At 29.6% G+C, this 13,552-nt stretch overlaps 4 protein-coding genes across 6 annotated transcripts in view; 2 read left to right on the forward strand and 2 right to left on the reverse strand.

Annotated features, from left to right (window-relative positions):
* LOC101496607 (uncharacterized) overlaps positions 1-1,138 on the reverse strand; it is a 6,204-nt gene extending 5,066 nt beyond the window's left edge. The window contains exons 1-3 of the mRNA XM_027337479.2: positions 840-1,138; positions 427-542; positions 1-59 (exon numbers count right to left, since the gene is read on the reverse strand). Coding sequence (XP_027193280.1) covers positions 1-59; positions 427-542; positions 840-923 — 259 coding nt within the window. The 5' untranslated portion in view covers positions 924-1,138. The remainder of the gene's footprint in view (positions 60-426; positions 543-839) is intronic.
* A 3,452-nt stretch (positions 1,139-4,590) lies between these two features.
* On the forward strand, positions 4,591-6,384 carry LOC101505621 (probable aquaporin TIP2-2). The gene is made up of 3 exons (XM_004511640.4): positions 4,591-4,809; positions 5,505-5,752; positions 5,828-6,384. The coding sequence occupies exons 1-3, from the start codon at positions 4,683-4,685 to the stop codon at positions 6,200-6,202; spliced, it is 750 nt and encodes a 249-aa protein (XP_004511697.1). The 5' UTR covers positions 4,591-4,682; the 3' UTR covers positions 6,203-6,384.
* A 700-nt stretch (positions 6,385-7,084) lies between these two features.
* On the forward strand, positions 7,085-9,711 carry LOC101505944 (formyltetrahydrofolate deformylase 1, mitochondrial-like). Of its 2 annotated transcripts, none has more exons than XM_027337360.2 (8): positions 7,085-7,364; positions 7,459-7,571; positions 7,659-7,809; positions 8,228-8,301; positions 8,401-8,550; positions 8,673-8,760; positions 9,070-9,156; positions 9,329-9,711. In XM_027337360.2, the coding sequence occupies exons 1-8, from the start codon at positions 7,197-7,199 to the stop codon at positions 9,473-9,475; spliced, it is 978 nt and encodes a 325-aa protein (XP_027193161.1). In that variant the 5' UTR covers positions 7,085-7,196; the 3' UTR covers positions 9,476-9,711. The 2 variants fall into 2 exon arrangements, with proteins under 2 accessions (XP_027193161.1, XP_004511698.1); XM_004511641.4 differs by having other exon boundaries at positions 7,090-7,364; positions 8,401-8,560; positions 8,662-8,760.
* Positions 9,712-10,145: 434 nt separating this feature from the next.
* LOC101506257 (VAN3-binding protein) lies at positions 10,146-13,070 on the reverse strand. Of its 2 annotated transcripts, none has more exons than XM_012718975.3 (7): positions 12,930-13,070; positions 11,921-12,242; positions 11,305-11,677; positions 11,004-11,180; positions 10,870-10,919; positions 10,729-10,786; positions 10,146-10,518 (listed from the first exon to the last, which is right to left on the reverse strand). In XM_012718975.3, exons 2-7 carry the CDS (start codon positions 12,215-12,217, stop codon positions 10,280-10,282), a joined length of 1,194 nt encoding a protein of 397 aa, XP_012574429.1. In that variant the 5' UTR covers positions 12,218-12,242; positions 12,930-13,070; the 3' UTR covers positions 10,146-10,279. The 2 variants fall into 2 exon arrangements, with proteins under 2 accessions (XP_012574429.1, XP_004511702.1); XM_004511645.4 differs by lacking the exon at positions 12,930-13,070 and adding an exon at positions 12,560-12,700.
* Positions 13,071-13,552: the final 482 nt, after the last annotated feature.

A 13,552-nucleotide genomic window follows, 5' to 3' on the forward strand; every position in this document is an offset into this window, starting at 1 on the left:
TCCCTATAGGATGCAAAACTCCACCACCTCTTGAGAATTTCAAGTTCCTATCAGAAGCACTGAAAAATGCACACATTGGATAATTAAGTGCTTAATCATATGCGCTTATCATACAAGTATTTATGTATATGTTATTTCTATAACAAACAATAAAATAAAGTCAAACTGTTTTCATATAAGTTATAAGTTGTTTTTCATGAGCTATCATAGAAAATTGGTAGAAATAAGCTAAAAACAGCTTATGGACATGTCATAAGCTGTTTTCATAAGTTTTTTCTCAAACAATCTCATAAGTACTTATCTTACAAGTGCTTATGCTACTAAATAAGCTCAAATAAGAAGTCCAAACAGGTCCAATTCGTCTACAAAAACACGATAATGAATAGATTTACAACAATTTGAACAGACTGAAGTTAAAAACAAAACCTGTTAGATCGTCTATGTCCATACTTTGCAGTGTCACCAACATATTCAGCATTTGCTTCAGCATCACTGAGATTTTCAAATGCATGACGAAACTCACCCATCATTAATTCTCTAAACTATTATATAAAACAACATCACATTCTTCTTCTTCTATTAAGACTATTATCAATCATACTATACTATTTTGAAGTTTACATAAATGACAACAACAAAATTAAATAGAGAAATCTATTTATTATTTGGTTTCATTTCAAGTAATTAAACAACCTGAAGAAACTCTGACTTGAAGAATCGAAATTAATTACTAATTGGAAAATAAAGAAAAAAATAGAAAATGAAAATTGGAAACGGTTTTGTTTTTAGCGAGATGAGGAAAAAGTAGAGAGTGAAATGAAATAAATAGTGGTTGTTACCCTAAGACTGCGGTACTCAGAGAAAGTAGATGCTGCTGCAATGGTGAAAATTGAATTCGAAGAGCAATGAGTAGTTGAATGCATTCAATGTTGCCATTTAATTCACGTACTTAACACCAATCTCTCTCTCTCTCTCTCTCTCTCTCTCTCTCTCTCACTCACGCACACACACAGAGCCACAGATCCGTTACGACAAGGCAGTTGAATTTTGAAACGAAAGTAGTAATATTGGTTTGCGTGAATTTATGGTTTGATTGATCGATAAAATTCCCCGCCATTATTGTGTTAAATTATGTTTACCCACTTTTTTCCCCTTTTAAACACTCTACCTATCTTATACTAATGCACATTATAATCTTTTTTAAATTAAATTGCAAGAATTCCCTAAACTCTCTATTTCTCACTTTTGAGGCAATTATTCAAGTCTGTTTGATCCAAATTGGATTCTTAACATTTAATTATTGATCTAACTAAACGATTATAGTTCTAATATCTTTCATATTAGTTTTTTATTTTGTAAAATTTAAATCTTGATGTTTTAATGAATCGTGATAAAAATAGTTTATTATCTACTCTCTAGTCACCCTCTTCAATATATAATTATTTTATTCTATTGTTTATTCTCTTTTAAATAAATTATTTATATATTGTATCAAACAAATTAGATCTACTTCCTTGATTGATTTTCAAGAGAAACATATGAATACACTCATTATTTAGCTCAATTTGGTTATAATGTTTTTTGTTTTCTTTCAAAAATATTGATTTTTATATATGACATTGCAAGTTATCATTCCAACTTCAATTTAGTTAATAGTACCTTCGATGCTAACCCCTATTGCAAGATAGCTAGAACTTCTCAACATTTGTTGTTTTACTTGTTTTATATATGGTCCAGTGTGGATGAACATTTTAACATGGTTGGACGATTATTCCCTCTTTCAAATAATTGTGTGATTTATGCTCTTCAATTCAAATGTATAGTTCTTTGTGATAAAATAATATAGAAAAGACTTAATTTTATATGGTTTGTATCTTACATCTAATCTATTTAAAAATAAAAAACAATGCAATTTCTCTCGAAGAATTTAATGTTTATCAAAGTTTTTCTATTACAATCTTTCCAAATGGAGTGATAATCCATTCTTATACTTGGGTGTTGAAAAGATGTTTAGACTTTTATTTTATACATCATGTATTTAACATTCCCTACAAGTACAGTGATAACTACAAAATGGTAGGGGTGTTTAAAGTTTGGATTTTTTAAGTATCCAAACCGTATCCATATAATAATAACTACAAAATGGATTGGATTTTAAAATCGTTTCCAAAAATCGGATAAGAAACACACAACTAGTTTTGTTATATAATTTTATCCAATAAATTGATGTTTTTTAAGTTAATTGTGCAATCAATTGTAAAATTTCTGATGCAAAAAAATCATTTATTAATATTAGTTAAAATAAATAAATTGTAAAAATGATTTTATTTACCATTTCTTTATTATTTTTGAACTAAGTAACTTCTTTTCAAAATTATATTAATAATTTAAATATTATTAATTTAATAATAGTGGTGGTGAAAGGTGCTCGATGGCAAAGCTCCAACAACATCACAGCAATCCACGGTGGAATCCAATAACTTTATAATGGTCAACCATAGATGTTCAATAGCTATTAAAATGGATAGTAGACAATTTGATATTCGTATTTTCCTTATTAAATTAATAATTAATAAATTTTAATATTTAAATTATTATTTTTATTTTGAAAAAAATTACTTATAATTAAATTAGTAAAAAAAACATGTTTTTTAAAATAATTAATAATTCTGTTTAAAATTAAATTTTACCTTGATATTATTTAATTATATATATTAGAAATTATTTAATTTTAAAATTATATTTTTATTTTATAGAAACTAATAACATATTTAAAGTGACATGTATTTATTAGGTTTTTTATTGTATATAATTTGAAAAAGATAAGATTTTGTTTTAATATTACCTAACTGAAATTTTTTGCCACCCCTTCGAATATTTTGGTCTTAGACGGTCGCACACTTCAACCGTGTTTAAGGCCCACAGCAAATTTAAGGTATTCCACTAAGCCGTCCAACCACTGGTGATAAGTTTAAATAATGATGGCATAGTTAAACAATTCAAAAATGATAATTAAATAAAGCATTGATCTAACAAACATTCTATTTTAATGTTGGCCTCACCACTTCTAATCATAGGAGGAAAAAGTAAAAGAAATAGCCTTAATTATCAATCAATTTATCAACGTGTGAGTAATAGTTGATGGACAATCATTGGACTTTATGAACCATGAAGATGATAAGGAACTCTGTTCATCGATGAAATATAATGATTGATAACTATATTTGTTTGCCACCCTTGTCATCATCATTTAATTAAATCCTCATTTTGTTTCTTGGGTTACTTGGAAAATGACGACGCAAACTTTTTATAATGCTAATGGTGTTTACTTTAAGAGACTTAAATTTTTAATCATATTTAGTGTAATTTTAATCGGTAGAATGGATCTATCACTTTTATTTAGACTCGTAACACTCATCAACTAGTTGATAAGTTAACCGTTGATCTGTAAATAATAGAAAAAAATTAAATGTATAAGTATTTAGCAAGTTAGTTTATAAAAAAAATCATAATTTATCTACTAAAATTTAATATAATTAAAAAATTATTACATAGTCATAAATTTCTAAACATAAAAATAACTTAGTAAAAAGTAGTTAAAATCTGAAGAGTTGTTTTTAAATTGACTTGATCGATTAAAAGAGGTTGACCAACTTAAAACTTTAAAACTTCAACACATTATATCTAAACAAATGGATTGACAGAGGTTAAATTTGTTTTGACACTCTTAATCTTAAAAGTATATTTGTAATTGATTTTGGGAAAATGTTAACAAATATCTTAAATCATTAGTTAAACAATCTAAAGAAAAAAATTTGGATAAGAAAATGTTGTATTTATTATATTAATAAATGTTTGATTTATATTTTTAAAACAAAAATTTCTTTTACAGATTTATTAACCGAAATTCATATGATACTCGTTAGCTGGATCGTTTATCTAATATATATATATATATATATTAAAATTTAAGTTAAATATATTTTTATCCTAAAAATTCACAAAGTTAAATAACCTGCACTCCCTGATCTAGGTTTCTAGATATGCCGCCGCATTTTTGAAATTTCTACACAAATTAAAATATAATTATTCTTGTTAATATTTTTGGATTGACCTAAGAGTTAATCGTTTGTCATAAATAATACATAGTAAAATATAATTATCTGAATGTAATACACATAATATTAATTTTAAAAATTTCATTGAAAATATAAAACTACACTTATTTTAAAACATTTTTCTTTTGCTAACATAAAAAATAACATGGAGTCAATGAAATATTCGCTTAGTACATGCTTATCCACACATTATTTTTTAAAGCCTCCCAAGTTTCTTTTTCAATTGATTATCATTAACTTAGTTGTCATTATGCTCGTAATAATTAAGAAAATATAATAAGAATCCTTAAACTTTTGAAATAAAGAAAAGGGTAAGGGTGGTTAGTTAGGTTTTAGCATTTTAATCAAGCATTATCTAACAACTCATATGGTCCATGGACGGTGCCATGACAACATAGAATACCCCTCCCTTTCACAATCACATCCATTTTATTTATACAAAATCTTCATATATATATACCATGGCAAAGATTTCTTATGCAAGACAACACTAATAGTTGATTAGATAGGTTCAAAACACCTTAGTCTTGAGTCAACAATTAGCTAGCCCTTTTTTTCTCAAAAATGGTGAAGATAGCTTTTGGTACATTTGATGACTCTTTTAGTGTTGCCTCTCTTAAGGCTTATCTATCAGAGTTCATTGCCACTCTGATTTTTGTGTTTGCAGGAGTTGGATCAGCCATTGCTTACAGTAAGTAGTGCTTAAGTGTTACTAGTTAATAACTTGGGATTGAAATTTGAAATGCTTTCACTTTCTTATTTACAAAAAATAACTAATAAGTGACACAAAAAAACTATGTTTTAAATAACATATATATATAATATTTGACTTTTCTCAACCTTACGAGTCAACTGATGAAATAGTAAACAAGTTATATACATATGAGTACATTTTAACAGCTCTGGTTCTCCTAAATAATAAGGTTCGATAATTCAAAATTCAGTAGAAATGTAAATAATATGTCATTAAATATTGTTTTATTTAATGAGAATTCATTATTATATAAACTAAGACGTTGTTTGAGTGATAAGTAGCTAAATATAATTTGATTCTGACTTATACTTGTATGCAAACTTGTCATTAGAAGAGTAAACTTTTTAACGTCTTTCTTATTCTCGAAATGATTAATCTCCAAAGTTATACACTATAATTGTTCTAGAAACTCAAAAAATTAAAATCACTACATTACCACATCACATGATTAATACATAATTATCAATTATTATTAAATAGCTAATAAAATTAGTGAAAAATGTTTCATAAGGTTGGAGTTATTAACAACAAAAAATAAAAAATTGGCAAAAATAGATATAGCAGTTGGTAACAGTATAGGTACAAGTGTAGAAGGATTTAACAATGAAATGGGGTTGTTTTGTATTATGCAGATGATATTACATCAGATGCAGCCTTGGATCCAGCTGGTCTAGTGGCAGTAGCTATTGCTCATGCATTTGCACTATTTGTGGGAGTGTCAATTGCAGCCAACATTTCAGGTGGACATTTGAATCCAGCTGTGACTTTTGGATTAGCCATTGGAGGCAACATCACAATCATAACTGGTCTCTTCTATTGGATTGCTCAATTGCTTGGCTCCATTGTTGCAAGTCTCCTCCTCAATTATGTCACCTCTAAGGTATATTGAAATAATTATTTTACTCATAAATCATAAAAGAACAAGGTTCAAAATCTGTCTGATATATATTTGCAGAGTGTTCCAACCCATGGAGTGGCTGCTGGATTGAGCCCTATTGCAGGTTTAGTGTTTGAGATTATTGTTACCTTTGGATTGGTTTACACTGTTTATGCCACAGCAGCTGACCCCAAAAAGGGCTCATTGGGTACCATCGCACCTATTGCTATTGGGTTCATAGTTGGTGCCAACATCTTAGTTGCCGGTCCATTCAGTGGCGGTTCAATGAACCCGGCTCGGTCATTCGGACCAGCTGTGGTTAGTGGAAACTTTGCTGATAACTGGATCTACTGGGTTGGCCCATTGATAGGAGGAGGTTTGGCTGGGTTGATTTATGGTGATATCTTCATTGGTTCCTATGCCCCAGCCCCAGCAAGTGAAACATACCCTTGAAAATGGATAATTGTTGTTGTTGTTGGTTCTTTCAAGCTTAAACTTTGTTCACTGCTTGCTTGCTGTCTTGAACCTCTTTCCTTTTTTTCTTTCAAATATGAAAATTGTAACTTTTATTATCTATTATCAACTGCTTGTAATAAATATGTAAATTATAAATCAAACTTGATGCGTCAACCGTATGAAGGTCCCTTTGTTTTGATCTCAAAAAATGTTACATTCTCATTTCTCAAACACAACTACAAACTAACAAATAGCTACCGTGTTTTTATCAAGAATTTTTTCTATTGAAGATCAAACTTTGGTACTATTGATCAAAAGTTTAATTTTGAACTTTTAATTGATAATAAATTCAATTGATTTAATTTTTATTTAAACAATATTATTTTTAAATTTCAAAATAATAAAATATAAAGTTTTTTTACTAAGTAAATTTTTTATATTTTGAAGATGCATTTAATCACTTAAATGATTTACTCTTGGGTCGGTCCTACAACTAGAATAAGGTCACTAGTTTTTTTATCATACAATAATGAGAATTATCATCTCGAAAAATGATATCCAAACACCCTATACATCTCTCTAGACTTTGAGAAGGAATGAAAGAAATAAAATGATATAATAAATGTTATTGAGAGGGATATAGTTAGAGAGAAAATAATAATGTTAAATAAGAGTTGTAGAGTAAGAGATGTTCAAATATAAAACGTGTCTTTTATTTTTTTCAAAAGTAAAAATATAAGAGCACTTGGTACCTCGAAGTTACTTATAAAGAAATCGGTACAAATGTGTATAATTGTTTTTCTTTTGTTTTAGAAAGACCACATAGAAGTAATTTTCGAATGCTTTAGACCACGCATATAATTTATTTTAGGATAATGTATGTGACTTTTTTAATATATCCAAATATCAAACCAAGTACATGTGAACACGATCACAAGTTCACAACTCCACCCAATTAAACACATTAATTTTGAGACAAACCAAATGAAAAATGAACAACATCCGAAGATTTTGGTCTTCTTCTGGTTTCAGCTCCCAATTTGTCAGATTAGGATATAGAAATTACACTCACAATTATTCCTCCATTAATAATAATAATAATAATAACTCTGTTTCCAGTTCCTTTCTCATCCATGGTATCCACGTGTTTCAATGCCCTGTAAGTTACATTCATAATATTCTCCATACTTTTTAATTATTATTACTCATCCAATGCTAAGTGGACTTTTTTATTTATTTATTTTTTTTTATAGGATGCAATTGGAATCTTAGCCAAATTATCAGATTGTATTGCTTCTAAGGGTGGTAACATTCTTGCTGCTGATGTTTTTGTACCTCAAAATAAACGACTTTTCTACTCTAGAACGTCTGTACTAATTCATTATTACTCTTATTCATCATTATTTCTCTTTTATATGCAATTCATTTTATTTTATTTTTCTCATTGTTACAGTGATTTTGTTTTTGATCATGTTAAATGGCCTCGATTGCAAATGGAAGAGGATTTCTTAAAGATCTCTAAAACATTTAATGCTGTTAGATCTATTTTAAGGGTGCCTGCTATTGATCCTAAATATAGGATTGCTGTTCTTGCATCAAATCAGGTAGGTACACAATATTAATGTTTAATTTACTAGTACATGAATATAGATCTCTCTATTTTTCAAAATAATTAGAGAACTTTGTTGCTATAATTTAAATGTATAAATGCTAACATTGAAACATATGTCTCAAACTCATAACATAATTAGACCTTTATACATTTAAAACTATAGTAATGTTTATGTAGTCCTTAGTTTCTTTTAAAAAATACTAGTTTGAGCGGTAAAAGGCTCAGACACTTTAAGTAAGTGGTCAGTTGTTTGATCTCTGACTCCTACGTATAAAGAAAATTTGTTTGGGACGAGAGAACTTATCTATTAATCACGATGGTGTGATTATAGAGAAAAGTTTATATTAAATATGTTTCTTTGTATGTTAAAACTTAAAAGTAATGTTTTCTCTATGTTGGCTGCATTGCAGGATCACTGTTTGATTGATTCATTACATGGATGGCAGGATGGAAGACTTCCAGTGGATATCACTTGTGTAATTAGGTGAAATTTCATAAACTATTAAACTAAATTGATTTATGTTTTTTTTTAATATATACTTTTTTCAATCTTACTCATTGTTTTCCATGATAAATTTTATAGTAACCATGATAGAGGTCCAGAAAGTGAAGTGATTCGTTTTCTTGAAAGGCACGGTGTTCCTTATCATTATTTAAAAACAACAGCAGAAAACAAAAGAGAAGGGGAGATTTTAAAGCTGGTTCAGAATACTGATTTTTTAGTACTTGCAAGGTATATGCAGGTAAATAAATTGTTGGAATTCATGATCTCTGAATGTTTATGAGTACTATTCCAATATTTTTGTAAGAGTAAGGTATTGTGGTAATTGATTTATTTGTGTAGATATTATCCAGTGAATTTTTAAGGAGTTATGGGAAGGATATAATTAACATTCACCATTGCCTATTGCCATCATTTAAGGGTGGAAATCCATCTAAACAGGTAATCTTCATTAAATTTCATATATTAAGGCTATGGTTTGAAATTGCACTTATGGCCGCAGTTGTACTTACGCTGCAAACCTTGATATTGCAACAAAATGCAAAAACAGCTCTGTTGCAATTACAATTGTCATGATGTAGAGGAGACTTTTAAAACTTTTATATTGCGGTTGAAATTATAATTGCGGACCGCGATTTAGAACTGTTAGACTATTGTCCCTTTTAAAAATTGTGATTTCTTGTGTGCTTATTGCACTTCCTTCCTCATTGTGTAATTAAATGTGTTTAACATGATAGATTATATTGGCAGGCCTTTGATGCAGGGGTGAAATTAATTGGTGCAACAAGTCATTTTGTGACTGAAGGACTTGATGCTGGACCAATTATTGAACAAATGGTGAATAAAATTTTTAACACTCATTTTTTTCAATTGGTTCACAAATAATGATGTTTAATTTAGTATAAATTGGTTATAGTTCTATGTCATTTGGTCAATAAGTTGCTTCATTCATAAATTGTGCTTGACACCTTTTCTTTTCTAAGATTTAATGGTTGAATCTCAATTGCAGGTTGAAAGAGTTTCTCATAGAGATGATTTGCAGAGCTTTGTGCAGAAATCAGAGAACCTTGAGAAACAATGTCTGTCAATGGCTATAAGATCTTATTGCGAGCTTCGAGTATTACCATATGAAGAAAAGAATACAGTTGTATTTTGAGAATAAACATCAACTATACATATAATATGTAATGTACCAAAATGTGTAGTTGGACAAACTCACATCATATTCCACTTTAGTGATTAAGACCTTTAGAGATGTCTTGATTCACTATTATTAAAAAATGTCGGTGTGGAGTTCCAATTTTTGGGTTAGTGGTCTGTGGAGGAGAGGCTACACTTTATCACTTAATTTTAAAATATTTTCTGTCAAGTAAGACATATGATTTCCCATCACATGTTTCTTCTTGTCTAGTGTCTAATTTCACTTTCAAGAGTTTGGTTGTGTAGTTAGGGATTTGAAGCTTTTTTTTTTTTTTTATAAAAAAATGTTATGACAAAGAAATAAATTGTTGCTAAAGGTTTTAAATTGTGATTGGGAGATAGTTGTTGCGTTACGATTTTTATGTTACATAAAATTGCGTTCAAATGACATTGATGTTGTCTCAGTTAGAGTCGCTTTGAAGTTATAATTGAGTTTAATTTTCATACACTGTCATTGTAAAAAGTTTTGCAATGTCAACCAATTATGTGTGTGACTTTAGAAGTGATTATGACAAAAATAGTTATTAATTATTTAATAATTATAATTGATTGATAGTGTAAACTTTTTATGTGTAAATAAATTAAGTTTTACTATTAAATATTTAACAAACATGGCCATAAGCAGCTTTTCTAGTGAACATTATTGCTTCATTTGTGTGTCTTCATTTTGTAGGTTTAATATAACATTCTTATGAGTTTCTTTGTTTGGCAAAATTTTATATCTCCTATACTCTAGTGAGGCATATACAATCCAAACAAATCAAGTGCTGTTACTAATATTTAACAAATTCATAGATCTTTCTGTTGCTTCAGCAGAGTTGACTCGACCAAGTAGAAATTCTATCCCATCAACCCATTTTTGCTTGTGGAGTTTGTTCTCACACGTAAATTCTAGAAGACCTTGTGCAGTTTTGAGGCCAAAATAGAGTTCTTCAGAAGCTTCTCTTTCTTTTCTATATGGCCATGCGGAGTCTTCATTACACACTCCATAAACCACACCTACAATATTTGTTTTACATGTAATTAGAATCAATGTGCCTAATTGATGGAATCAATCTAGTGTCAAAAGAAAGGACAATGTGAAAAATTTCTGAAGGAAATGATTTTTACAATGACAAATTCACAATAGATAGTTTTAGCAATATATCATAGATAAGTGCATATGATTGTTACAGTCACAAGATTTTAATAATGTTTAAAAATGCTTACATTTATGCTTTTTGGAGAAAGTTCCTCCAATGTGCTTGCTTTTGATCTTAATTTTGACCTGAAGATTAAGATAAATACAATTTCTTATTTCCAAAATCCACCTCTTCGATATTTGAATTTTAGGTATAAATTATAGAGTACCTGATATTTCTTGTTGATATAAACAGACACATGTTTCCATCTCAATGCACCTGAAATCAAGTACATCAACCATTTAAAAACTAAAATTAATGATATAACCAAATCAAATACAATGTTGTGATTTTCCCTATTACCTTTTTCTGTAAGCTGCAATAAATCTCCCACACATGGAGAATGGTTTTCCCAAATCTGACCCTCAGAAGCAGGAGGCCAATGTGTTTCTGCTATTCCTCTATCATAGGGACTTATTGATGCATTCTTCTTTGCTTCTTTTGGAAATCTTGCTCTCAAAGTTGCTTCTCCTCTCAAAGCTTACAATGCAAGCAAAACATAATTCATCAGACCAAACCATCATTCAATACCTCTGAAGCACTGACACAGACACGGATACCGGCACGACAATAAATTACAAACATAGAAAGATAAATCAAGTACCTGTTGCAGCAGCAGCAGTAAGAGTCATTAGATCACCCGGTGTTTGAATATCGACTGCAGATTTAACAGTAGAAGCAACACGGTTATAATCAGCACCTGCTAACTCTGCCATTTCAACACAGTAAGATGCTAAGAGTTGTGTTGCTGAAGCCATAGCAACGTCCAATTTAGAGTGATTTCCACCACTAGCAGACACAGAAGCCAACGCGGAGGCAAGTGCAGCAATCGAAACAGCTGAATGCACACGCGCATTTTCGACACGCACCCGATCTTTCTTCTTAACATTCACGTTTGCATTCCCATGTTGCTTTTGATGTAACCATTTTCCAATGGTTCCCATTCTACAATGAGCAGAAGGTATGATCTTTCCTGGCTGCAAAAGAGTAGAACAGAACATGAAGCTTGCAAAAACACACAAAATTAAGCATTCACAGATATACAAACACCAGACATAACATTAACACCGACACACCAACACTAACAATAATTAAGAAAATAGAAGTAATTGAATATAACCACATGTTTCAGTCAGACACCAGACACACCTTCAATCAAAAATCGATTAAATGAATGGTTGATTTGATACACAAAATGGAATGATTAAGATATAGCTTACAGTTAATTGAGGTGCAGAAATAGTTTCCGCTGACAATGTATCTGAACTCTTATGAATCAAAGTTTGTTTTTGTTTCTCTGAAAATGCCTTTGAAATCTCAGAAGCAGAGAGACTCCATGATCTAGATAAAAACTCCATAGGCTCAAGAGGTGTCGGTGGCTCAGGTATTTCTGGCAATGATAACATTAATTTAAATTGCTCATTTTCTTCCATATCCTCTAACACTAAACCATCCCATTGCCATGATCCATTTCTCCAATGTGTAAACATTTCCCTTTCTCCATCTTTAGGTTCCATCAATTTCTAATGAATACTTGTATCACTTCAAAAAATTCAAATTGCTATGTTACAAACACATAACCCAGTACCGAAAAATCATAACCAAAAAAAAAAAAAAAAAACAGAATCTGATTTAGAAAATTTGACAATTGAAAAGAAGTGTTGAGGAAAATCTTTTATTAACGATGACAATATTACAAACACAAAACCCAGTACCGAAAAAACAAAACCAAAAAAAAAAAAAAAAAACAGAATCTGATTTAGAAAATTTGACAATTGAAAAGAAGTGTTGAGGAAAATCTTTTATTAACGATGACAATAAATTTGAAGCGCTAAAATATAAGTAAGGGAGAAAATAACCTGGTTTAGTTAGAGAGAGTGAAAATTGGATTTTGAAGAGAAGATTTGTTTATGAGTTGAGTATTGTGAGATATAAGAGAGTAATTTAATTATTAATTTACAATAATAATAATAAATGAATAAAAGAAAAACATAATCCTGAATAAGAGGTTATGGGTTGTGTTCTTTTTAATAGAATTAGAATATTGCTTTACCGCGTTTTCGTACGTAGTAGTACTATTTCATTGTAAGCAATCGATGTATCCAATGGACACTGGCCCCATTCACCTCTTTTTTTTTTTTTTACGTTTAAAAAAATATTGATTTTTAATTTCATTTTTAAAATCAAACAAATTAGTAGCTAAGAGAAGAAAGAAAAAAAAGACCTTACAAATTTACAATGGTTTTTGCCACGTGTTTGGTACTTGGCATTTTGGATTTGGAAATCATGCAAACCAAAATGAGCAAATTTATTTGGCAACGAACGAGGTACTATCTCCCTTTCTCAAAGGGATGATGATCACAAATTTGAACTATCGAAAGGGATAAGATTCCAATCCATTGAATACTTATTAGATATTTGGAAGTGTACTAATAAAAGGAGAGACAAGAAATGCTAATACAGATAACTAATTTAATGTAAGTGCCTTATAGTGTGAGTGTGACCAAACTAATTAATGTTAGCAATTTTGATACGTTTGCACACTAGTCCAATATATAATTTGAATAGAAACAACTCTGCTTTTTTCAGATGTGGAAAGAAAATAACAAAAAAAGCCAACATTTATTTCATTTGCTTCGATTTGTTGCTATCGTTAAATTGAGTGTAGGAGAAAAAGCATTTTCTTACACATGCTCTCATTAAAACGAGAGTATAAGTCGCGTTCATATTGTGTATAATTTAATTAATTTACGTGAAATTTGCAATACATTAGAATTAAAAACATCATATTTTATGTCATACGATCAAGTTTTTAAGCCTACTAATTATGCTTATTTAATTAAATATAGGTA

This window comes from Cicer arietinum, chromosome 8, assembly GCF_000331145.2.
Source record: "Cicer arietinum cultivar CDC Frontier isolate Library 1 chromosome 8, Cicar.CDCFrontier_v2.0, whole genome shotgun sequence".
In the NCBI taxonomy this organism is placed as follows: Eukaryota; Viridiplantae; Streptophyta; class Magnoliopsida; order Fabales; family Fabaceae; genus Cicer; species Cicer arietinum.